This window comes from Rattus rattus, chromosome 1 (genome assembly GCF_011064425.1).
Source record: "Rattus rattus isolate New Zealand chromosome 1, Rrattus_CSIRO_v1, whole genome shotgun sequence".
Lineage (NCBI taxonomy): Eukaryota > Metazoa > Chordata > Mammalia > Rodentia > Muridae > Rattus > Rattus rattus.
The window spans coordinates 18,119,664-18,144,595 of record NC_046154.1 but is presented as its reverse complement, the minus strand read 5'-3'; the positions used below and the strand labels follow the sequence as shown (position 1 = coordinate 18,144,595).

Genomic DNA, 24,932 nt, shown 5'->3' with positions numbered 1-24,932 from the left:
ATCCATCCATCTAGCAGATCTGCCTATCCATCCAACCATCGATCCACCCACCCACCCATCCATCTATCCATCCATCCACTAGTCTATCCTTCCTTCACGTCCATTCAGTCCATCCATCCACACACTCACCCATCTATCCCCCGTCTACCTAATCCATCCTTCCATCTGCACTGTCTGTCTATCCATCCATCCACCCAACCATCCCTCCATGTGCACTTGTTTGGTCACAGGAATGAGGTGTTTATCATACTTGAGAACCATGCTGGTTTCCCCGTGGATGGGTACCGTTGCACACTACCACTGATGATGCGGGAGCGTTCCTGTTGCTCTGCACACTTGCCAACATTTGCTATTGTCAGTTTTGAAAACTTTGCCCAGTCTCGTAGTTACAAATGCTATCTCGCTGAGGTTTTAATCTCCATTTTCTCGGATGACTGACACTGTTTTAATATGTCCGTGGGCGGTTTTAGAAGCAGGATGTCATGGGCTGGAGGTGTGACTCAGTCAGTGACAGAGCACTTGCCTAGCACGTTAGGCTCTGGATTTGCTCTCCAGAAGTGACAACATATACTGCCTGCCTCTCAGGTATCTCTAGTAGGTGTCCTTCCCTTTGGTTTTATAAGATTGATTCTCTCTGTGTCTCTCTGTGTCTCTGTCTGTCTGTCAGTCTGTCTGTTGTTTCTAATTTTGAGCTTATGGTAGTCTGGGCTTATGACAGTCTGGGATTTGAGACAGTCAGCCCAGACTGACCTCAAACTACCCAGGTAACTAAGGATGACCTTGAACTTCTGATCCTCCTGCTCCCACCTCCCAAACGCTGAGACAACAGCTGTACACCACCAAGCCTAGCTTAGTTGGGTTTGGTTTTTGTTTTGTTTTGTTTGCTTTTTTGCATCCTGGGTACCAGTGTTTCCTAAAAGCCTGAGTGTACCCCTCCTCCTTCTGCACCTTGCCTTCCCACTCTCTTAAACAGGTCTTCTTACGAGCCAAAATCTGAATTTTGATTCAGTCCGACCAACCAATTTTCAATTTTTCCTCTAGTGGTTTTTTTTTTTTTTCTTTTATGACTGCTTTAAGGAATGCTGGCTACATGGGCTCCATAAAGACATTTTTCTCCATTTTGTTCTAGAAGCTTTATGACGCTGGCTTTTACACTGGGGCCCATCAATCATCTCGGGTTAACCTGTGTGTGTGCCAGGCAGGGGCCAGGCCCGCCTCCCCCACACTCACGCTCCCTGGTTCCTTGAGGCCATGTGTTAGAGGACTCATCTTTACTCTCCGAACAGCCTCAGGGTCTCCATCAAAATCAATTGACTTTACCTGTAGGTCTGTTTCTGGGCTGTCTTCTCTGTCTGTCTAGTGTCTACACTGGAGGGTCTAGGCAGCTGTTTTTATCTGAGGCTGACTTATTTTGTAAGTAGATCTGTTGGGACGAAAAACAGCATGGGGGAAACCAGAAGCAGAAAGACCAGTTTGGAGGCCGTGACGCTCTGGGGTGAACGCGGAGAACTTGGACTGCTGGGAAAGGCCGAGAAGAGCCAGCCTTGGAAACATTCTGAGGCTGAGCTGCTGTGTGGGTGTGCAGCCTGGACATGAGGAGATCATGAGAAAGTGAGTAGCCTGAGGCTAATGGCTTGACCAAAGGGAACACCTCACTGTCACCGCTGAGGTTACTTTCAAGGCCGAGAGACAAAAAAAAAAAAAAAAAAAAAATCAGGAAGAGGGGCTTTAAAAAGGTAGTCAACCGGGGGGTTGGGGATTTAGCTTAGTGGTAGAGCGCTTGCCTAGCAAGCGCAAGGCCCTGGGTTCGTTCCCCAGCTCTGAAAAAAAGAAAAAAAAGAAAAAAAAAAAAAGGTAGTCAACCAGACCAGCCATGCTTCCTGGAGGAAGTGGCACGTGAGCCACACGAGACATCCCTAAAAAATGAATGCAGGAGGGAACAAGGTCCACTGCAGAAGACAAGCCCAAACACCAGCGGCCTGGCTTCAAAGTCCTTGCTGGGTGTTTGAATTCTGTGCCCCAATACCACTCCACTCCATTTGCTCCATGGCCTTTCTCAGAATGCGGGGTTCATCACTGTGCAGGTCACACTCATGACTCAATATGTCCTTGACCGCAGCGGTCAACTGGGCAACACCAAGGGAGTGGATGGACGCTGCGACAGACTGCCCCAGCTCACTGACCTAGCATGTAAAACCCAAGTCCCTCGCCTAAAGAACGGGAATGAGGACAGCGCCCTCAGTGGCCACTACGGGTACTGCAGGTGTTCAAACTGGGCTGCTAGCCTGTGGTTAAACTGCATTTGCCGACCTGTCATTTGCCACATTCAACAGACCAGAAAACAGGAGGCTCAGGGCAGGCTAGGCAGAAAGAGAAGTTAGCCCTAGCTCACGCTCTCACCTCAGGAGTCCTGGCTATCCTACATGTCCCAGAGTTTTAGTGTGACCATCCAGGCCCACGACTTTTTTCATAGAAACCGCTGCTGAATTTACAGAGCAAAGGCAAGCAGCATGTGACTGACAGGCACCCAGGAAACAGCTCTCCTGATGTTCTGTGGGAGCTGCAGGGGTGCGCATCCATTTGGAAGGGTCTTCTGGGAGCTGGCTTAAGAGAAAGGCACCTAGCCTTCCGGGTGTAGACGGTGTCAGTAGATAGCGCTTGAGAGCACAGCTCTGCTGTGTTGAGCCTAGCAGCTCAGGGCCAGAAGCGTCACTAATTGCATCCTCAGCTTTGCCTACCTGTAATGGGTCTACAAGTCAAGCTTCTACAAGTCGAGCAAACGCCCACCGAACACCCCTGTGTTTGACCATAATAAACCCCCGCAGACCTGAGGACTTCCATTTTCTCCAGTTCAACAAACGACCTTGCGGAAGACCCTTGTCTCTCCCCCGAGCTGACCTGACTCCATTGGCTCCCCTCGCCCCTGGCTCCTAGCAGCCCGTGGCCCCCAGTGCTGGGCTACAACCTCTTATCTCTGATGGGCTGCAGTAGAGCCTGCCAGGTCTTACCCAGCGTGACCTCCGCCTGCATGGGCATAGACAGCGCTGGGTGCTTGACCTCACAGCTGAAGAGGGCCTCATTGTCGATCTGCGGGTTGAGGGTCCAGGTGAGCAGGGCCCGCACCTCCACCGTGCCATCGCTGCCTGGGGTGCGGCTGTGGCGCAGGAAGTAGACCGGCTCGGCACTGTGTACCCAACGGGGGAACTCTCGGCTCACCACTGTCTCTGGTATGTTTTCCGTGGTGGGCTGCACGAAGAGGTTGGGGTCCTGGGTCAGGCTGCGTGAGGGGCGCTCCGTGTAGGGACGACCAGCCCGGTATTCAGTGTCCAGAAGGGATAGTGACTTTTGCATTTTGGTATCGTCCACGTCTCGATGCAGAAGGCTGCGGAAGGGCCTGCTGTCCTGGACGGAGCCAGAGCTGGACGCTGGCAGTTCTGTCAGGGGCACGGCATCAATCGGTTCCCCATCCCGTTTGAAATAAACCTACAGTTGCAAGCAGGACAAAGGAAAAATAACGGGTGGGTGGTTTACCTTGCTGAGGGTCTCTCAGAAGAGCCTGGGCTTCCTGGTCATTAGGGAGATGGCCACGCCCACTCCTTTCGCACAGGCCCTTGAAGAGCTATGAGCCAAACGATGGCTCATCCCAACGTATTCATCGACGAGTTGGGGGGGGGTTAGCCTCAGTTTCTCCACTTGTAAAGAGATGTAAGATGATTGACTCCAGGGAGCAATTGGGGGCTTAAATATGAAGTCACATGGGAAGTTTGGTTTTAGAGGCCACTTAATTGTCATCTGGGCTCTATTATGGTTCATAGCAGCTCGGGTGAGGGCGGGGGACGTGGATGAGGAGGAAATGGGGACAAAGTGAGGCGTGAGAAGGAGAAGAGAGGTGTGTGTGTGTGTGTGTGTGTCCCGCCTGCTCACACAATTTGGTAATTCAGAGCCGCGAGGCAGAAAACAGGTGCGTGTGTGGGAGGGAGCTAGGTGCAGGCGAAAGAAGATGTCTTCTCCCTTTCTCTGCTAATAGGGAATTCAAGTTTTGCGAGGCGGCATTTAATTTAATTTGCTGTCTTATTTTGGTACACGCGCCCAGAAGCCTGTGGGGATTGGGTGTATTTTTTTAATAAATCAGATAAATAAATCGATAGGAGACGGGGAGTGAGAAGAGCAGGAAACAGCGTGAGCGGGGACTCCAGGGACTAGGTGGGTATGAGGAGAGAAGGGGGGGTGGGCAGGTGAGGGAGGGGCTGGGGAGTGGGGGATTTGTGGGTGTGGAGGACCTGTCAGAGTTTAAAACTCTGCAGAAGAGTCCTAATGGTCTGCTTTGGGGGTTTTGGTTTTTTCTTCTTTCCCTTTCTTTGCGTTTCTTTTTCTTTCTTTTTCTGAAAAGTGCTTCAAAAGCAGGTTTGTAATTTATATCAAAGAATTGCTTTCAAGTTCTGACGCTCTAGACAGACATAAGATGCCCGGACTGTCAGGGAATGAGAATCTTTCATATAGAGAAAGGGGGCGAAGAGGGGGAAGGAGAGAGGAGGAACATAGGGAGGGGGAGCATTTTTTAGGACGGTGTCTTAAGTGGCAGCCTGGTGGTGAGGTGAGAGGAGGGTGCGCCTGTAGCCCCAGGGCCAGGAGACCCCCCTCATGTCTTCCTTTCCCCGGAGGAAAGACCAGATTCCCCAACTTGGGGGAGGCTGCACATTCTTAGGGATTCTGAGGGGAAATCTGTGAGCTTTGTCTTCAGCATCGGTAGCTCTAAGGTCACCTTTATCATTGCTTGCTTGAGGCTGCAGTGTGACTCTAAACTTGCCCACGGAGTCCTGACCATCTGCCTCTATGCCTCACTAGTGACCTCGTGGCTGGAACCCTATGCCTCTCTTATACCCCTAACCCCTGTGCCCTAGACCCTTACCCCAGACCCCTGTGTCTCTGCATTCCTGATCCCTGACCACCACATCTTATATTGCTGACCTCTGTGCCCCGTACCCTCATTCCAGGCCCACGTGTCTGTGCCCCATCCGGTTCCTGTATCTTACCACGGGGCATCTCCACAACTATCCACTCCTCTGCCCTGGACAGTGGATTCTGGGGTCCCAGGTTCAGATCCTCATGTCCCACCTCTGGCCCACGCATGAGAAACAGTCGTGTTGGGAAGGTAAGTGGTATCCCCTACGACACTTACCTGTCCATCTGAAGTCTAACTGCAGGTCCTCATTATCCTACCCCTATCCCCCATCCCACCGCCATCTTGCTAAACCCAAGAAATATGTGAAACTCATTGGGCCGAGGACTACAGTATTATTCTAAGATGCCCACACTGGATCACCCCCAAATGTAGCTCAAAGGCTCTGATACGGGTGCTTTCAGGGAACTTGAGGGATTCATGCCTCCCCTGTTAGAAGTTAGACACTCGAGGTTTCACTGAGCAATTATTAGGTCAAGAAGGTCCCATGGCTTCTGAGACATTGATGGTGTCCAACTCCTTGGCCTTGTACCAAAGCCAAGAGGAGGAGGGGGGACACCTGGTCAGGTCAGTTCTGGGGATGGGTGTGACCAGAAGCAGAGCTCAGACCAGGCTCTCTGGATGCCCACCCCCCCCCACCCCTCGTGACTGAGCATCCCACCCTGCCTTTCCTCCCTCCCCACTTCTTTCTCCCCCTCTCTTTCCTCTCTTCCATCTGGGGAGATTTCCTGTGAAGCCCATGGAGGCCCAGGAGAAGCAGCATGCTTGAAGCATGAGAGACTGAAGTTGGGTCCCTTTTCTGTGGAGAATATCAGGGAGACTCTGGCGAAGTCCCTTCCCATCTCTGGACCCTGTCTATTGTTTCCCATTCTCCTCAGTATCAAGGAGGGGCTTATTAGGGGCTCCTGGAAGACCACCCTTACTATGAAGATCTAGGATGGCAGAACGGGACAGGCTATGTCCTGTCTGGGCACAGAAGTGGTCCCTGAAGGAGGTTCAGAGAGCAGGAGTCTTGGCTGGGCCCCCAAACACTTACCATGGGCGCTGGCTTCCCTCCTGACACGATGCAGACCAGTGTGAAGTTCTGGGCCTGGTACCGGCTGAAGGGGGCAGGGGAGTCGGCAGCCACGACTTCAATGGAGGTGGGAGGAGCTTCCAAAGGGAAGGACAGGAGATCAGGAGATATCGACTCAGTTGGGGGACTTAGGAAGAGTTCTACACCAGGTGGACTTCAGTATTCATGGCTTTGGGGAGCACGGGGTCCCTTGATGGGGACACAGAGTGGGCCCTGCTTCCTGGGACTTGGAATGGAAGAAATACGGGCCACTCAAGAGGCTGCGAGGATTGGAGTGGTAAGGACATCCAGTCCCAGGAGGTATTCAGATAAAGTATCCAAGTGCAGAAGGGAACCCCGCCCCAGTGAAGAGATCCTGAGGAGTCACTGCCAGAGAAGCCACACTGGGCTGTGATCAGAGGAAGCAGCAGTTGAGAGGAAGGCAGAAATAGCACAGGCAAGGGCCCAATTTGGGGATGGGGGGGGCTGGAGTGAGGGAAGGGCAGCTGAGCTGGGTACTCCTGTTGCCCCAACATCTAGGAAGCCAGGGCAGTGAGTTGCAGACACTCGCTATCTGGGCTGCAGCCAGCTCCAACCTGTGCAGGCGACTATGACATTTTCAGGAATTTTGTGAACCAGCTGTTAAACTGTTATGAACTTAAACAGGTCCCTGCGGGTGTGTTTACACCATGATACCGGCAACTGCAGCAGATCGAGGCCTCCATCTCCCCTCCTCTGCCTTCAACGCCGCCCTCCCCAGAAACCTGGAAAGCTGTGTGACCAGCTCCCCACAGACTAAGGGTTTTCTGCTTTCTCGTGAGAGTAGTGTTAGCATTTTGTCTAGGCTCCGCCCCACAGTTACCTGGCAACAGCCAGGTGTGCCGACTCACTATAAAAGGGGCTGCTCAGCCCCTCCTCTCTCTTGCTTTCTTGTTCTTGCTCTGTCCTCTTGCCCCTCCCCCTTCTGCCGATACCTTTCCCTCCTTTCTCAATGTGCTCTTGGCCGGTCTCTACTCCTCTACTTCTCTACTCTCTCTGCCTTTCTCTGTTTCTACTACCCTCGCAACTCCCCTCCCCATGCCTTAAATAAACTCTGGTCCCTCAGGGGGAAGGGATGCTTCAGTATCGTCCCGCGGAGGCACCCCCTTCTCCCACACCTGACTGCACATCCACAAACACATTCCCTTCTCTCCTTATCTTTCTATAAAACACAACAGTGGGAGGGTGGGGGTGGGGAGTTGCACTGAACGTTTTAAGAGCGCGCAGGGACTGGGGAGTGACTTCATTTTGAAGAGCCAGAAAGCACAGCATGGTAGTTTTAGCTGGACAAGACAGCTTTGACTCCCTGGGCTGGGAATGAGCTAAGGGTGTTCCTTAAGAGTCACCCGGAGCATGGGAGCTTCTCTTTACTTTACTGTGGATGGCAGCCTCCCTCCCATCCCTTCCTCCCCTTCCCCACACCCCAGTTCAGTCACCATCACCCTCATGTCTTGGGGACATTACCACACTGTGAACCTCCGACCTCTCCCTGGTTAAATGGGAACTGTGCTCAACAGATGTGGATGTGGGACAGAACTCAAGCTAGAGAACCCGCAGGGTTTCACGCTGGGAGTTCAACCTGAAGATGATTCTTTGCAGCGATTTCCCGACCGCTGCAGGAGGTACCATCTTTGAACTCTGCTTGGGGCAGGCAGTCCGTTCTGGCTTCCCTGGCCTTGGGCCTGTGCGCGCCGTGGCAAACAACAAACAAAAGATGCTGGAGACCTTGCCTTCCTGCAGGGGGTTTTCACCCCAGTTGAGTTTAATTAAGTTCACTGAGCATTTCCTGACACCCGCCAGGTGTGGGGCTCAGTGCCAGGGGCCTGCTGCAGGCATCCAGCGAGGAGGGAGGTGAGCGTGCGGAGAAGCCTGTGTGCTGGTGGGGGCGGCAAGCGCTGGGCTGCTGTGTTTTAGGGCCCCGTGAGATGAGGCCAGGTATGAGCCATTGCTTCCGTTCAGGCAGCCACACATGCTGGGGGGCAAGAGAAGGGAAGCCGAGGGAGCGAGCGCGGAGCTTGGGAGAACAATAGACAGAGAATTGTAATTAAGTGGAAGATGGCTCAAAACAGATGGTAAGTCGGGTAGGAACTGGGAGAACGGAAATGCACACCAGAACACGTCAATTACCCAGAAGTTGCAAACTCCGCAGTGTAACTTTTACAGAACAGCACTGAGAAAAAAGATCTTAAGGGAAAGATCAGTGATGGCCCAACTTCCACGAGCTGCTGACTCCAGCCTCACCATCGATTGGCCTGCGAGGTGGGTGTGTTATTCCCATTCTCCAGATGGGGAAAAAAGAGGTGTGGGACTGGACCCTGCATGAGGTAGAGCTGTGATCTGAATGGTGACAACCTGGCTCCACAGGGTCTGTCTCCCCATGTAGACCAGGCTAAGCTTTAATTCTTAATGGTCTATCTGTCGCCCCCTCTGTGTGCTGAGAGTAAAAGTTTGTGTCATGAGTGCCTGGTCTGGAGCCCAGATTCTCATTTCACCAGACCAGCCCAACCTTCCAGCTGCTGAGCGTTCCCGTTCCCTGGTACCCTGCAGCATGTGTAGGCCTGGCGGTTCAGTTTCCTTGGGAACTGCTTCTAGTTCTGTTGGCCCAAAGGCTGAGAACCCGCCCTTCAGTCAGAGTTGAGCATAAAACCCTGCCTCCTAAGCTTTCTTTGTGTGGTTCCCCCATACCTTTAGTGTCCCCCTGAAGGGTCCCCATCCTCACCTCTTTCTACACCCCCATCCCCACTTCCATCAGCCACCATTTCCATCTTCAGTCTCATTCAACACCACCTCTACCTCATCATTATTTTCACTTCCAAAATATGCTAGTTAAAGAATATCCTCCAGAACGCTGAAGGGCCCGAAAGGGCAGGTGGACCCTTCAACACCCCACTCCCACCCCCGTGTCACTGTATTAGTTAATTTTCTATTGTTGAGGTAAAACACCATGATCAAGGCAACTTATAAAAGAAAGCATTTAATTTAGCTTACGGTTCTAGAGGGTTTGAGTCCACAGTGGCAGAACAAAGGAGTAGCACAAGGAACAGCCAAGACCTCACATCTCAAACCCCAGGTAGTAGGTAGAGAACACACTGAGGATAGCAGGAGTCTTTCGAGATCACGTGGCTCACCCCCAATGACATATCTCCTCCAACAAGGCCATGCTTCCTAATCCTTACCAAACAGTTCCACCAACTAGGCCACACCTCCTAATCCTTCCCAAACAGTTCTACCAACTAGGAACCAAGAATTCAGACATGAGTCTACAGGAGCCATTCTGATTCAAACTATCACAGTCAAATCTCGCTGAGGTCACACTGAGGAGAAACTGCCTGATAGAACTGCTCAAGCAGTACCTGAGCCGGTGACTATATGGTACCTAACATGCCATCCAGTCAGGGTAATCAATGCTGTTGGCTGTGCTAGTGAAGGACTCTAGAGCCTCCTGCTTGCTGGCCAAGTGCTCCAGTCCTGAGCTCATACCCATTCCCACATCATTAGGAAGAAGGGAGGGGGCTAAGTTCTGGGCTCTAGACCTAGAACTCTCAAGGTACAAAGACCAGCCACATTACTTGTCAGTTGTGTGACCTTGGGCAGGTGACTTGACTCCTCTCAGTGTTTCCTTGTCTACAGAATGGAAATAAAAGGGCTCATGAAGATCCAATAAGTAGGACTGGCAAATATTTTGAAAGTGTCCCAAGTAGAGTGATAGCTGCCCTTGTTGGTGCCCCCCCTTCCGCCCTGCTAGTTTTCTTTGTTTTAGGCTACTTGCCATGGACTCGGGGGGTTGGGGGGACCAAGTCTGGTCTTTCCTTGCAGTTTAGCAAGGAGTTCAGGAAGTGCTAGACATTTGCACCCACAACCACAGTAGGCACCTGTATCCTGTAGCGTGTGAGCACCCCAAATGATGCTTGCTCAAGCTCACGTGTGCTGGTATAAAAAGCACACAAAACATCTGTCTTTCTTACTTCTGTTTTTTTTTTTTTTTTTTTTTTGGTTCTTTTTTTTGAGCTGGGGACCAACCCAGGGCCTTGCGCTTCCTAGGTAGCGCTCTACCGCTGAGCTAAATCCCCAGCCCCTCTTTCTTACTTCTTAAAGATCTATTTATTTACTTTGTGTATGAATGCTCTATCTGCGTGCACACCTGCAGGCCAGAAGAGGGCATCTGATCCTATTACAGGTGGTTGTGAGCCACCATGTGCTTGCTGGGAATTGAACTCAGGACCTCTGGGAGAGCAGACAGTGCTTTAAGCCATTAAGCCATCCCTCCAGCCACAAGCACACCAGATATCAAAGGCCCAATTTTTAAAAGAACTTTGCTAAAGGGCTGGAGAGGATGGCTTAATGGTTAAGAGCACTGGCTGCTCCTCCACGGATTTGTGTTCAATTCCCGGCCCCAGCATGGTGGGTCACGAACATCTTTTTTTTTTTTTTTTTTTTTTTTTTTGTTCTTTTTTTTTGAGCTGGGGACCAACCCAGGGCCTTGGCGCCTCCTAGGTAAGCGCTCTACCGCTGAGCTAAATCCCCAGCCCCGGTCACGAACATCTTAAATCCAGTCCTAGAGGATATGATGCCCTTGTCTGGTCTCCATAGACACCAGGCACACACATTGTACAAAGGCATGGATGTGTGGGCAAAATACTCACACACATAAAGTAAAAATTTAAGATAAAAAATGGTTGAATATTACCGCTGATAATTCTACATTGATTTTGTGTTGGTGGTAAAACATTTCAGATAAATTAGGTATAAATATGTGGTTAAATTCAGTTTGCTTTTCTTATCATTTATTTTACCTTTTCCCATGTGCTCACTGGAAGACTTACAGACCAGTAGTGTCCACAGTGTGTCTGTTGGGTAGCTACTGGTTAGGCTTACCATTTGACAGATGGACACACGGATGTCAGAGATGCGGAAACCTGCTTACTGCAAGTCACTAGCAGAGCCTCAGCAGGTACCAGCCTTCCAGATTCTGGAAAGTCTTTCGGACGGCACACAGCACCACTCCCTTGTCCTGTACACCCAGCACACATACATACACATATACCTGTGCAAGCACAAACACTCATGAATACACAGAGACACACACATTCACTCACATACACACACACACAATTGCACAGAGAAAAACATACTTATACACACAGAAAGTCAGACACTAATCCACAGAGGCGTGTGCGTGTGCGCGTGCGTGTACACACACACACACATATATACTCATGTACATACACAGATATAACCTGTTCTAGAGCCCTGCACCCGACCACGCAGAGCCTGACTGGAAGCTGCGCTCTTCCCCTCCCGGCATTTCTGAGCATGTGTGAAGAGATAGCTCAAGCTCGGAAGACCGCAATGGTTGTGTGGACAATGACAAATGGGACCTGCCAGCATCCGAGTGGCCAGCCAGGGTTTCACACACTCTGCCCACCATCATCTCCCGGGCACCGTGTCCTGGGAGAATGGCACTCGACATTATGCCCTCTGTCGCTCCTTGGAAGGCTGAGTGCAAACAGTCAGAAAGCTGTTTCCACCTGGCAACGCTGGCTGCTTACTGCTGGGTCCCTGCCGCGCATGCGCCACCGTGTCCACCCAGGCCTCCGTTCTATGCAGGGCCCTGCTTCCTTGGCTCATCACCTGTGTCTCTTCACTCTTGGTCTCCCTCAGTGTATCTCCCTCCCACCCCGCTCTGCGCTTCCATCCATCTCCATCCTCGACTCTATCATCCTGAGTCCCTTCCCTGCTTCCTTCTGAATTTCCATCCACCTACAGGCCCTGCCCCTCCCCTCCTCCATCTGCCCTTTGACCCCTCGAGCCCATCCCATCTCTTTTATGAGACAGACTAATGAAGCCGAGGCGGTCAGTGAATTTGATGTGTAACAGAAAATGAACTTAAGCTTCTGATCCTCATGCCTCTACCCCGAGGGCTGGCATTACGAGGGAGGTAATGCTAGATTTATAGGGTGCTGGGAATCAAACTCAGGACGCCAGGCACACTAGGCGAGCACTCTACCAACTACCCTACATTCCTAAGTCTTCACCCTCCCCACCCTTTTTTCTTGAGACAAGGTCTCACTACGCGTAGCTCTGGCTGGCCTGGAATTACTATGTAGACCAGGCTGGCCTTGAACCCACAGAAATCCCCCTGCCCCTGCCCCTGTCCCGCCCCCACCCCTACCCCGCTCCTGCCTCCTAAATTCTAGGATTAAAGGTGTGAGCCATCATGCTCAGTTCCCATCTCCAGCTTTCGCTCAGTCTCCACCACTGTCGCCCAACTCCTGCCTTATTTCTTCCCCACCCCACCACCACTTGGATTTCCTTCGGGATCGGTTTCCATCAAGGACAAAACTAAGCAGCCTTTTACGTGTCCTTGGCCTGAGGGCCAGCCTCCATTCATCCCCAGCCAGCTTGGGGCACAGCCGTACAGCCCATGGGACCTCCTCGATTTAAAGCAGTTCAACTCCGGAAGGCTGCGTCCGGAGTGAGCAGTGTGGGGCCGCCTGGTTTTGTTCAGTTTCATCCAGGCCATGGCTTGCCTCATCCAGCTTCTCTCTCCTCTGCTGTCTCCTCTGGACCGTGGTGCCAAGAGCTCCCAACAGCCCGGGGTCGGGGGTGGGGGGGCGTCTTTCAAAGGCGCTGTATGTAAATAACCCCTCTGCACTTATGGACACCGCTCTGAAACTGCCCTCCCACGACCACCCAGCCAGCAGGCTCTCTGGCTGATTTCTCACTTTGTCTTAAGAGGAGGGATCTGCTTCTGGAAGTTTCTTTGGCTAATTCTGTGTGCAGCTGCCAACCAGACACCGCCACACAGCCCAGCTAGCTCTGTCACCCTGTTCCACAGTCACCGAGGGAGTTAAGAGGTGGTTATTTTAGGCTCTGCAATTCATATTGATGGAGTAATGGTGATGGTCGGTGATCCATTTTATGAAATTAATCCTGAAATATGGCCCGTCTGTATCTTGCAAGCGGAAGTTTGTTTCGGGCTCTGTAACTCACTTCTGAGATAGTGCAGCAGCCCACACAGTTCTGTCAATGATCTAGCTGTCTTTGCAATTTGGGGACACCGTAAACAAATATCCCTAGGTCTGTCCAGCTGTGCTCCCGCCCTGCCAGGATTTAATTCTCCCCACGAGGTCACCCCCTTATCCTAGTGAGCCCACTTAAAACAAAGGCCGAGCCAAGTTCCATACTCAGGCCAGGTGTCAATATCCTTGGTTTGGTGCTTCAGAGCAATTGACTGCCATCCCTCTATCCTCAGCCTTCCGGTCTGTGAAATGGGTTGAATCTGACACATTTGCCAACCTTCCAGCTCCCAGGCATTTTGCGAGAAGCAGAAGAAAAATGGGCAAAAACCTCTTAACAGAATTTGAAATGCTGAACAAACAGAAGGATTGTTTAACCCTCTTCTCTGCTGGCCAGCAGCCCTTAGTCTGTGCCTCCCAGGAACACCATGCTCTACAGAGAGGGACCTTCACTGCCCTGCAGCTACCTCTCTGTGAAGGTGCTGAGCCTGCTCCAGCCCTGAGGATCGTTTATCACAGGGAGAGCATCAATTAGATTTTGGGGGAGGGGCGGGAAGAAGGAATGGACAAGTTCAAAATTATATTATTTGCGAAAAATCCATTCTTCCTCTCAGCACGCCCGCTGTATCGACTGCCTCCCTTTTCAATCAGCCCATAGCCATTACGCTGTATTTCAAACACCGGAAAAGTAGCCTCTAACATAAGTGTCCATGAATATAAATGTCCTGAGTGCCCAACTGGTCCACCTTCATTTCTTTCTTTGATTTCTTGATCTTGTGTCTCTGTTCCTTTCCCATCCTCTCCAGAGTCTCCTTTTGCTTCTTGATGTCACTCAACACAGCGCCTCCTCCAGGAAGTCCTCTCTGCTACAGCGTCTAGAGCAGCCCAGCATAGCCTCCATGCCTCACTTACCCTGAGCCTGGATGCCTTCCCCCACCTGACTCAGTCTCCTCTCTCAAGGAGGACCTCAGGTATGGCCTCCTCAGACATCTCTCCAAACCTAGCAAGGCCTTTCCTCTGGGTGCCAGGAGCTGGTCCCCCTCAGGCAGCTTGTCACTCTGACCGAATCTGCCTCTGCTTCTCCTCACCAGGCTGGGTTTGCTGGAGGCTGGGACTCTGTCCTCTTCATCCTTGCCTCAGACCTCAGGCAGTCTGCCACACAGGAGCTCCATTCCTGTTTGTGTCCCTCACGTCTGTGAGCACAGAGGACACCAGACAGGCTGTGACAGGGAGTGCAGGAGGCCCGGTGTATGCCCTGGGCTGGCCTGTCACCATCTCCAGCCTTCTCCATCAGGTACCTACCCTGTCACCATGCTCCAAACACACAGAGCTTCCTCTGTCCCTTGCCTCCTTCCCCTCCCTCCCTTCCTTCCTTTTTTTCTTCTTTTCCCCTCCCTTCCTCTCTGACTCCTTCCCTCCCTTCCTTCCTTGCCCCTCCCTTCCTCTTTTGCTCCTTCCTTCCTTCTCTTCTTCCCTCCTGTGGTGGTTTGCATCTGCTTGGCCCAGGGAGAGGCACTATTTGGAGGTGTGGCCTCATTGGGGAGGTGTGGCCTTGGAGTGGGTGTGGCCTTGGAGTGGGTGTGGCCTTGGAGTGGGTGTGGCCTTGTTGGGTCACTATGGGCATGAGGTTTATGACCCTCAACCTAGCTGTATGGAAGCCAGTCTCCTATGGGCCTCTCAGCTACTCCTGCACCATGCCTTCCTGAGTGCTGCCATGCTCCCGCCTTGATGATAATGGACTGAACCTCTGAACCTGTAAGCCAGCCCCAATTAAATGTTAACCTTATAAGAGTTGCCTTGGTCATGGTATCTATTCACAGCAGTAAAACCCTAAGACACCTCCCTCCCTCCTCTCCTCCCTCCTTCCCTCCTTTCTTTAAGCACCCAAGAGAAGGGCTCTTGTCTCCTAACATAGGATCACTCAAGAAATGTTTGTACCATGGATGAGTGGGGAAGGACTTAGGTGTCACACCCTCCAGCCCCTGCTCCATCTATAAGGGTAGAAATCATCACCCTCTCTCTGCCCCAGTGACATTTCTCACTAGAGGTGGATCCCAACAATGAAGTAAGGGGAGAGAAGGGGAAGCCTCAGATCTCCAGTTAGGGGAGAAGTACATATTAGGTTGAATGGTCACAGTCCCATGCAGGAGCAATCCCAGGACAAGTCCCATGCAGAACCGTGAACAGGGGAGACTACATGGGCCATAGTTGCAGAGCTGAGCCCCCACTGTGAATCAGAGATTGGCTGTGGGATCCCTGTGCTAAGGCGGTGACAGGATGAGGGCGTCTGGGGCCGGGTCCTTCCCAGTATGGACACCTGCTGTCCCTCAGGCCCTTCCCACCCTGAGATGGGGACCTCTCTGGGCTAAGCAGGAGCCCAGCCATGTCAAGGATCACCTGCTCTGTGTGAACTGGCTGGCAGAGCCCACTCACCTGCCTGCCTCTCCCTGCTAGCGTCGGGCCTGATAGACAGCTCATGGGGGAAGCTTTGGCTAACTGCTCTGGAAAGCAGGGTTACCTTAGGGGAGTGATATTCCCTGCTGGATCTGGACTGCCACCCCACTGCTCTTTTGAAGTGTTTGTGTGTGTGTGTGTGTGTGTGTGTGTGTGTGTGTGTGTGTGTACACTTGTGCCATGTGTGCATGACGAGGTCAGAGGACCCTTTGTGGGAGTTCGTTTTCTTCCTACTCCTTGTGAGTCTTGGGGATTGAACTCAGGTCATCAGGCTTGACCGCAAGCCCCTTTGTCTGCTGAGCCATCTCACCCGCCCTCCGGTGCTGTTTCTAGGCTATGCCTCAAAGCCACTGGTTCTCAGAATGTGTTCTCTGAACCAGTGCTGTCAGCATCTCCCGGAGGCAGTCACCAGTTGTAAGTCCTTAGGCCTCCTCCCTACCCATCTATTGGTCTTTACAAATTCCTCCGGGCAACTCGGAAACAAGTTCAAATGTGCCAACTTCTGCCACGACCTAGACAAGCTTCAGCTGGTTCACCCCCGAGTTGCTCTGTGAGCAGAAGGCTTTGTGCATAATACATGCTCAACAGTCAGCAGAAGAGGCTATTCCCATCCAGGGAGAGCGGGCTCCAGAGGACTAGAGAATACTAGCCTGGCCCTCCAAGCCTTGGCATGCAGCACTAGGGCAGAACTCTCCAGGCCTCCCCAACCCTCTGCATTGGGTCCAGGACTTCACACCCCCAAACCCCACCTCCCACAACTGCGGCACGCCTGGGCCGGCTGCTTGTCAATAATCCAAGTTTTTGATTGGCCTTTAAATCTGCCAGTCATGTGTAGTAGACCATTGGCCCTGGGGTTCCTTGGCCTGAGCCTCGGTGGGTGGCTCCCTCGTGTGAGCCTCAGCTCTCCCCACAGCCCCTACCCCCACGTGGCTGTTGTGCTTTATAGAGAGAATGTGTCATAGGTGCAGAGATAAAATCTATGGGGTGTGCTACAGAGCTGCTTCATAGCAGCAGGGCTGGCACATTTGGGGGAGCATATTCAGTACACCACAGAGGTATATATTACACGCTTGGGCAGTTTCACCCTATGCTGTGTGTGTTCATGTACTAGAAGCCTCTGGAAGTCTATGGAAATTTGGGAGGCCCTGCAAGTGGAGAAGCATACTGAAGAGTCTCCCCCAATCTACACCATAGCCTCTCCCCAAGGCGTCATTAAGGTTGGGGCTACTGGGCTCCAAGAAGCCCCACTCTGGAACCCCATGGTCCCATTAGCTGAGTCATGTCCCTCCCAGGACACAAAGAGCCTCTGTGTTGGTGGCTGGAAATGCCTCAGCCCTGCCTCGATGGCCAGGGCTGGGGAACCCCAGCTGGGAGACTGCAGACTTGGCAGAGCGAGCTTCATTCCTAGGCATCTGTAGCTAGGGGTATGGGACTGTCTCTGGGAGCAGCTTGCGGGGAGTAAGATGGAGACGGATGGTCCTGGCTTAGGGCTCTGTCTAGAGGGCAGTTATAGTCAGGAGTATCCATGTTCAGTGGAATTTTGGGTTCTGGTTTTTCCCAGGGCTAGAATCTTGGGGGTGACTTTCCACACTGGGGCACTATCAGGGAGTAAAGATGGGAATTCCACAGTCCATGGGCACACATGGGCTCTGGCCACACTGGGCACTCCATGGGCCCACATGGGCTCTGGCTACTCTGGGCACTCCATGGGCGCACATGGGTTCTGACCACTCTTGCTCTTAGTTTTTTATTACACTGGAAACAAAGGCACCAGTGGGAATCAAAGGGCTGCAGTCTGTGGAGGCTTTGACTCTGACCTCTAGATGACTTTCCCTTCCCTCAGTTTCCCCATTTAAACAGTGCCACAGCAGACAGTAGCCAGGGGGTCATGCACACATTAACCTTCTATAGCAATCAATCTTAGCTGTCATCAGTTCATCCCTCTGGGCCTCCCCAGTCTCCTGAAAAGCAGCGTGCTGGATCCTGACCCTACACCTGCACCCTGCACCTGTACCCCACACCTGCACCCTACACCTGTACCTCATACCTGCACCCTACACCTGTACCTCCACACCTGCACCCTGCACCTGTACCCCACACCTGCACCCTACACCTGTACCCTGCACCTGCACCCTACACCTGTACCTCCACACCTGCACCCTGCACCTGTACCTCACACCTGCACCCTATACCCCAGCTCAAAGCCTTTCTTCCGTGGTGGAGCAGATTTCCAGGAGGCATTGAGTCCACTGCCTTTCCCATCCTATGAACATTTCAGGATTGATTTTTAAGTTGGAGACAAATTAATCATCTGTTTGGCTTGCTATTCATAATGTAGTTATCAGGAGGAGCTGCAGGGAGGGTATCTGGTGGGAGGGGGCTCCCACATTTCCTTCTCCATAGTTCAGAGTAAAGTTCAGCCAGGGCTGGGGATCTCAATGGTTAAAGCAGATACCACACAAGCATGAGAACTCCAGTTGGGGTCCCTGGTATCCATGTAAATGCTGTGTGAGTGTGTGGTTTGCCTGTAATTCCAGTCTCAGAAGACTGACGGGGATCCCCAGAGCAAGATGACTGGTGAGACTTGCTGTATCAGTGAGCTCTGAGTTTGATTGAGACCTCCTGCCTCAGTGAATGAGGTGGAAGAGCATTTGAGGATGATATCTGATATCATCTATGGACCTCCACATGCACATGTACACACATGCAAATATGTGCGCGCGCGCGCGCACACACACACACACACACACACACACACACACACACACACACACTGAAAAAACACTGGAGCATGGTTACACATTCCCAACTGCTTCCATTCCTGACTCTCTCTTGGATCCGTGAAAGAGCTGAGTGAAGCTTTATTCTGGAAGGTGCCCAGCTGCTAACCTTTGGGCCTTGGCTGAAGCTGCAGAGATTCAGGGTCTGTATCCCCTCTTCACCACCTTCCCCATCCTTCTAATCCTTTCAAATGATGCCACTCCCTGGGTGACTAAGAATTCAAATATATGAAGCCCTATTCTTATTCAAACCACCACAAGCAGGGGTCACTGCTGTATGCTGGAGCATGGGGGAGGAGCATGCTTGTTGCTGGGGCCTTAGCCACCCTGGGGCCTCACCTCTGACCTTGGACTGTGGCAACTCACAGTTGCATCTTGGCTCTGACATGTAATAGCTAGGTGGTGATGGCTTGTCACTTATCCTTGCTGTGCCTCAGTTGCCTTATCTGTAGAATGGCCCCACCATCATATGGGGTCTACAGGGTTCTACTGAATACTATGTAAGATATTAAGACCTTGCCTGTAACCTGCTAAGTGCGTGCATGTCTAGTACTCTGGCTGCCCCTTCCTGTGCTCCAGCATACAGTGGTGTCCTCTGCTTGTGGTGGCTTAAATAAGAATGCCCCCCCATAGACTCATATTTTTGAATTCTTCATCACTAGGATATGGGACTATTTGAAAGAGTTAGAAGCATTAGGAGGTGTGACTTTATTGGAGGAAGTGTGTCACTGGGGGGTGGATTCTGAGATTTCAAAAGCCCATGACACGCCCAGTCTCTCTGTCTCTCCCCTCCCTCCCTTGCCCTCGCCCTTGCCCTCCCCCCCTCTCCAGATGGATTGTGTCTAGAGGTCTCAGCTACTGCTCCAGCACTTGCCTGCATTCTGCCATGCTCCCCACCATGATGATAAAGGACTAAACTTCTGAAACTGTAAACAAGCCTCCAGTTAAATGTTTTCTTTTAAGAGCCAACTTGGTCATGGTTGTCTCTTCACAGCAACCGAACAGTGACTAAGTGTAGTGGTTTGAATATGCTTGGCCCAGGGAGTTGCACTATTAGGAGGTGTGGCCTTGTTGGAGTGGGTGTGGCCTTGTTGAGTGGGTGTGGCCTTGTTGAGTGGGTGTGGCCTTGTTGAGTGGGTGTGGCCTTGTTGGAGTAGGTGTGGCCTTGTTGGGGTAGGTGTGGCCTTGTTGAGTGGGTGTGACCTTGTTGAGTGGGTGTGGCCTTGTTGAGTGGTGTGGCCTTGTTGGAGTAGGTGTGTCACTAAAGGCATGGGCTATAAGACCCTTACCCTAACTGCCTGGAAGCCAGTCTTCCACTAGCAGCCTTCAGACGAAGATGTAGACCTCTCAGCTCCTCCTGCACCATGCCTGCCTGGATGCCACCATGTTCCCACCTTGATGATAATGGATTGAACCTCTGAATCTGTAAGCCAGCCCCAATTAAATGTTGTCTTTTATAAGACTTGCCTTGGTCATGGTGTCTGTTCACAGCAGTAAAACCCTAAGGCACTAAGACACAGCTGAAGGGTGTAGACTACCCTTCCCTTCCTCTGTCTGGCACCATGGATGCTTCTACCAGCTAGAACTAGCACCACCCAGGGTGAGACTGCTGTCTATGATGCCCACTTGCCTCTGCTTACACTCTAGTCTTCCCCCATTACTCCCATCCCTAGTCTTCCAGGAACCTGGTTTCCTGCCCAGCTCCCTGTCAGTCATGGACTCTTTGAGGAAGAGAATGGGCCTTCCAGCCCTGTGCCAGGACCGGAGCTTGTAGATCAGGCCCTGGATGCACACAGCAGCCCTTGGAACCTTTCGGTCTCAGTTTTCCTTTCTGTAAAATGGGAATAATCCTACTAGCCTCCTCATGTTAGCTTCTGTTAGAACATCTTCGAAGAACTCTGCTCAAGGCTTGGCTCATTAAGGCTTTAATGGCTAAAAGTGAATGAAGGAACCCTGTCTCTCTCTGGACAGATAGGGAAACCAAGTCCGGGAATCTACTGTCTCCATCCAGATCAGCAGCCAGGACTGTGAGCCCCAGGATGAGGCCACTTGCAGCATGACCTTGGTCTCAGTTTTCCCTACAATACATGGTGCTGGGATTGTGTTTTCTCAGTCCATTCCCTTTAGGGCCAGTTGGTTCCCACACTGCCAGCCCCTCACTATTCCTGCTCCAGGCTCTTTTGCTCCTCAGATGGGGCTACGGGAACACTAGAACCCTGAAAACCCAGCCTTCTGCTCGCTTTACAACCCTGGGCCGAGGCACACTGCAGCTCCAGCATTGCATACCCCAGGTAATTAAGGGTCCTGTCCCAGGAAGGGTAGCCTGCCTACCTTCTGCCAGAGACACTAAATCCTGCTCCGGGTGGTGTGAGAATAAAGCATTGTACTGCTGACCTAACACTTGTCAGGGTTTAACGGGGCTCCTGCGGACATGCTCGTTTGGGGATTGGGAGGCAGAGCGGATGCGCCTGTGCAAACCTCCAGGCGCTCTGGGGGCAAGGTGCAGAAGGTCCAGAAGGTGGGCGGGACTTGGAGGCTTGTAGCCACTTGGCTGCGAAGTTTAAGGGGATGAAATGAGACGCTTTTGTTTGGCTCAGGAAGATTCAGTGAGGGGCTGTATAGAAGCTTCTGGAACCGGGCTATGGGGCTTGCCGCTGACTCACTGCGTGATCTTGGTCATGATAGATAATCTTTTGGGGCCTCAGTTTCCTCATTGACCAAAGTGGGGAAGACCTGTGCCACAAGGGTTATGTATTACTAAGTTTAAAGAATTTGGGGTAAGTCTGCACTGATAACCACCCTTCCCTGGTTGCCTGCTACTGACACGATCTCTCCCCTAGGTGGCGCTCTGTAGAAAGACGAGGACTCCTCCCTTCAATGCTGCAGGTGCAGAGCTCGTGCTTGAGGCAGTCTTTGTGAATTAGAGATGAGGGGACACGTGACCTGTTCTCTTCCCCTTGACTGAGGTCCCTGGGGAGGAGTGGGGAGGCCACAGGCTCTGTGGTCCCAGGGACCCTACATTCACAGATGTATGTGCCATTTGACCAAGCCGTCTGCTTGGTGGAGATAGCCAATGCAGTTTCCCAGACCATACGGAGAAGGGGCTTCAGTGGCTGTGTGTCCATTTGCAGCTTAAGCATTAAGTCCCCTGAGGAGAAAGACCGGCATCTGAGGCTGACTGAGTTCCTCTCAGGAACCAACTCAGTTTCCTCCTCTGTGAAATGGGACCTTTTGATGTCCAGGCTGCTGGAGTGCCAGCTGCCAGTGCGCCTGGGAACCTCACGCTGCCCACGTTGGTGTCTGGTAGGGGCTACTTATCATCCAGTGGGCATTTGGCTGGCCTGCTGCCCCTGGCTGAAATATCTGTTGTCCCTATTTCCTCGAAAGGGGCTCAGGAGTTGGCCAGCTGACGGAATGTGCTTGCTGGGTCTCTCTGGGTGCACAGCGGGCTTCTGTCAAGGGCACCCCAACTTGGCAGAGCCCTGTTTGAAGAAGGTGGACAGGGAATTCGAGGAACCTGGGCAGGAGGCAGGCGGCAGGCTCAGACCTTTGGGGCTGAAGCTGGGAAGTGACCGTCCTTGCTGGTTCACTCAGAGCACCTCTTTGAGCTCATACCATCTGTCTGCCTAGCCACACTGGCACTCAGCTGGTGACTTTGGCAACTGGGAGGCCATGGGTGGGCGGGTGCGTAGAGGGGAGATCAGTCGTTTTCTTGACCCCCAGCTGTTTCCAGGTACTCAAGACAACAGTGTCGGGCTCTAGGCATGTTAATACCTGCCTTAGAGGGCCTAGGCCTGAGTCCTCTGGACTGGACCCTCATGGCAGCCCAGTGCAGCACAGTCCAGCACAGCCCAGCCCAGCCCAGCACAGCCCAGCACAGCCCAGCACAGCCCAGTCCAGCCCAGCACAACACAGCCCAGCCCAGCATAGCACAGCCCAGCCCAGCCCAGCCCAGCACAGTCCAGCACAGCCCAGCACAGCCCAGCACAACCCAGCACAGCCCAGTGCAGCCCAGCCGCTACCTCAGGCCCTAAACTGCCTATCTAACTCCCCACCTTGAAAGATCTATCTGTTTGACAAGAAGGGTGCTTGGGCAATTGCTCTCTGTCCCAAATCCCTGAAACTAGGGACACTAAATGAGGTTTTATGACTGCCCTGGTACCTGCGCAGATGAACATGTCAACCTTGTGCCCAGTCTTGCCGGGCATCTCACGCCCAACCCCTTTCCAGCTGTTCGCCATGCCTGGGACCTGCTGTGCACAGAATGGTCCCTCGAGCCGCATGCTATGCTCAATGTTCAGTCCTGGGGCTGGCTTGGGTGGTCTCTGCTTTTCTATGCCTGCTCGGCACCTTCGCAATGGCTGTATGTAGTGTATGAGCCGAGCACTTCCTGTTTTAGCAGGCTGAGTACTTCCTGTCTCCTCATGGGCACTATGTTATTCATGGGGGAGGAGACGCATTTCCAGGGAAGAAGACCCACTAAAAGATGAAGTAACAGGGAGACTAGAAGGGGTGGGTCAGGGTGGGGTGCTGGCTCCATGCTCTCCCATCACTTGGCAGCCAACCCCCTGGGAGGGGACAGAATTGCCACCATCCTGCTGAGAGATCCACCCCTGGCTGTTAGCAATTCCTACAGCTGTCACCTGTGCCCTGCCCCTGCTGAAGCTGATGCTGACAGGATAGGGTGCTGGCCCAAGAGTTGGGGTGGGAAGGGGGGAGAAACACTGTCACTGTGGGACAGGGGCACAGGGCTCTATTTGATCGTCACATGCCTGTGCCCCAGTGGGAAGATACTACTATAACCCCACTTAGCAGACAGGAAGACCAAGGCCCCGGGGAAATGAAGCAACATCCCAGGTCATACTCCACTGAGAGGTGGAGGGCACAGCAGGCTGAAATGGTGCTCAGTGAGCTCGGTGGTAAGGCAGTGGGAGAATAGAAAAGAACAGAGGAGGTTCCAAGATCAACATAGGAAGGGTGGCAGAGAAAAGACTTAACCCTCCCTCTACCAGGTCTGTGTTGCTCAGGAAGCCTGGGTTGTATGAACTTGAAGATGGAGGCATTAAGTTAATGACCCATCAAAGTCACTGGGGACCTTATCTTGCCCCCTTTTCCCTTCTTGCTCTCTTGAAGCCAGGCCACAGGTGTGGTGTGACACTTACCCATGCCCCTTTGTGTCGCCCCCTTAGTGACCTGCCCTTTTGCTGTCTGTACAGTTCTTCCTGGACACAGGACCAGCGCTCAGCTTCTGTCCTGCACGGTCAGCTCCCATCCACACACCTTCACAGAGAGCCCACTGCCCTGCTGGCTTCCACATTAGTGGCTTCAAATGGTTCTCAACCTTCCTAATGCTGCAACCCTTTAATACAGTTCCTCACACTGTGGTGACCCCCAAGCGTAAAATTATTTTCGTTGCTACCTCATAGCTGCAATTTTGCTACTGTTAGGTGTTGTGATGTAAATATCTGATGTGCAGTGTGGCTGATATGCGACCCCTGTGAAAGGCTTGCTCAACCCCCAAAGGGGTGGAGACCCACCAGGTTGGAAACTGCTGTCCTACCCTACTCAGACTTGCCTGTCTGGGCACAGATCCTCAGCCTGGTTTTCCCCATTTGGGAAACAGAAAACAAGTGACAGACCTCGCTTATAAGGCTGCTACCCAGGATCCATCAGGTGCTGGGCCATGCCTGGTGGCTAATAAACACTTAGTAGACAGTCTCGGGAATGGGTAGAAAGTTTAGATTCAAACACAAGACCTTCCATGCCTCTCATCCACAAGGTGCACCTCATCCACACAATGGACCTAATCTCTCTGACAGCAATTCTCCAATTGGGGATTGATTGCCTAGGCATGGGTTGGGGGACATGTAACATTGGTTTGTCCCTAACCCTAACCCAGGAGACAGGTCACAGATCTGGCTTGCTAGCTTCTGGATGACCCAAGGGTCTGAGAGTTTCTGAGACAGGGGGTAAGGGTTGGGGGTTCACAGCCTGACTTCCCAGCACATCTGGGTTCTGAGTTCTCCCCAGTTCTCTGCAGCTGTGGCCTGGATGTTTCCTGTAATTAGTATGTGCCCAGAGGTTGGCTCATCTCCTCGGGCTCCCAGACCCGGCTGGAGCTGATCATTTTCCTCCCAGCAGGCTCCCTGGGGTGTAAGATCCTGCAGCTGTGAGCCCTGCCTCTCAGCAGCCCCTGCCAGGAACCTCAGAGCTGTGCAGGGTGTTCCTACCCACGGCTGGCTGTGCCCCCTGGACTTCCAACTCCCTCTGCCCTGGGCAAGCTCTGGCTTCTTGAGAGGTGTGGTGATTTGCATGAGGATGTCTCCCCTAGGCTCACATGTTTAAACACTTGGTCCTGAGTTGGTGGAACTGTTCAGGAAGGATTAGGGAGTGTGTGATCTTCTTAGAGGAGGTGTGTCGTGAGAGGATGCCTTCGAGGTTTCAAAAGACTCAGCAACATTCCCTGTGTGGTGTCGCTTTCTTACTGCCTCAGGGTTGTATCTCAAGATAGGGCTTCCAGCTACAACCTCAGAGCCACACCTGCTTGCCTCCTTCCATGCTCCCCCACCCCCAGCCCCCAACCAGGATCACCATGGACTCACCCTCAGGAACTGTGAGCCCCAATT

The 24,932-nt window shown here is 52.4% G+C and overlaps 1 protein-coding gene across 2 annotated transcripts in view; it reads right to left on the bottom strand.

The window, feature by feature from the left end:
• Nucleotides 1–24,932, bottom strand: part of Igsf21 (immunoglobin superfamily member 21) — a 225,524-nt gene that overhangs the window by 4,925 nt on the left and 195,667 nt on the right. The window contains exons 5-7 of one of the 2 annotated variants that reach the window (XM_032895328.1): nt 5,997–6,112; nt 3,217–3,483; nt 3,009–3,087 (exon numbers count right to left, since the gene is read on the bottom strand). In XM_032895328.1, coding sequence (XP_032751219.1) covers nt 3,009–3,087; nt 3,217–3,483; nt 5,997–6,112 — 462 coding nt within the window. Of the gene's footprint in view, nt 1–3,008; nt 3,484–5,996; nt 6,113–24,932 lie in introns of both variants that reach the window. The other variant, XM_032895319.1, reaches the window with a different exon arrangement.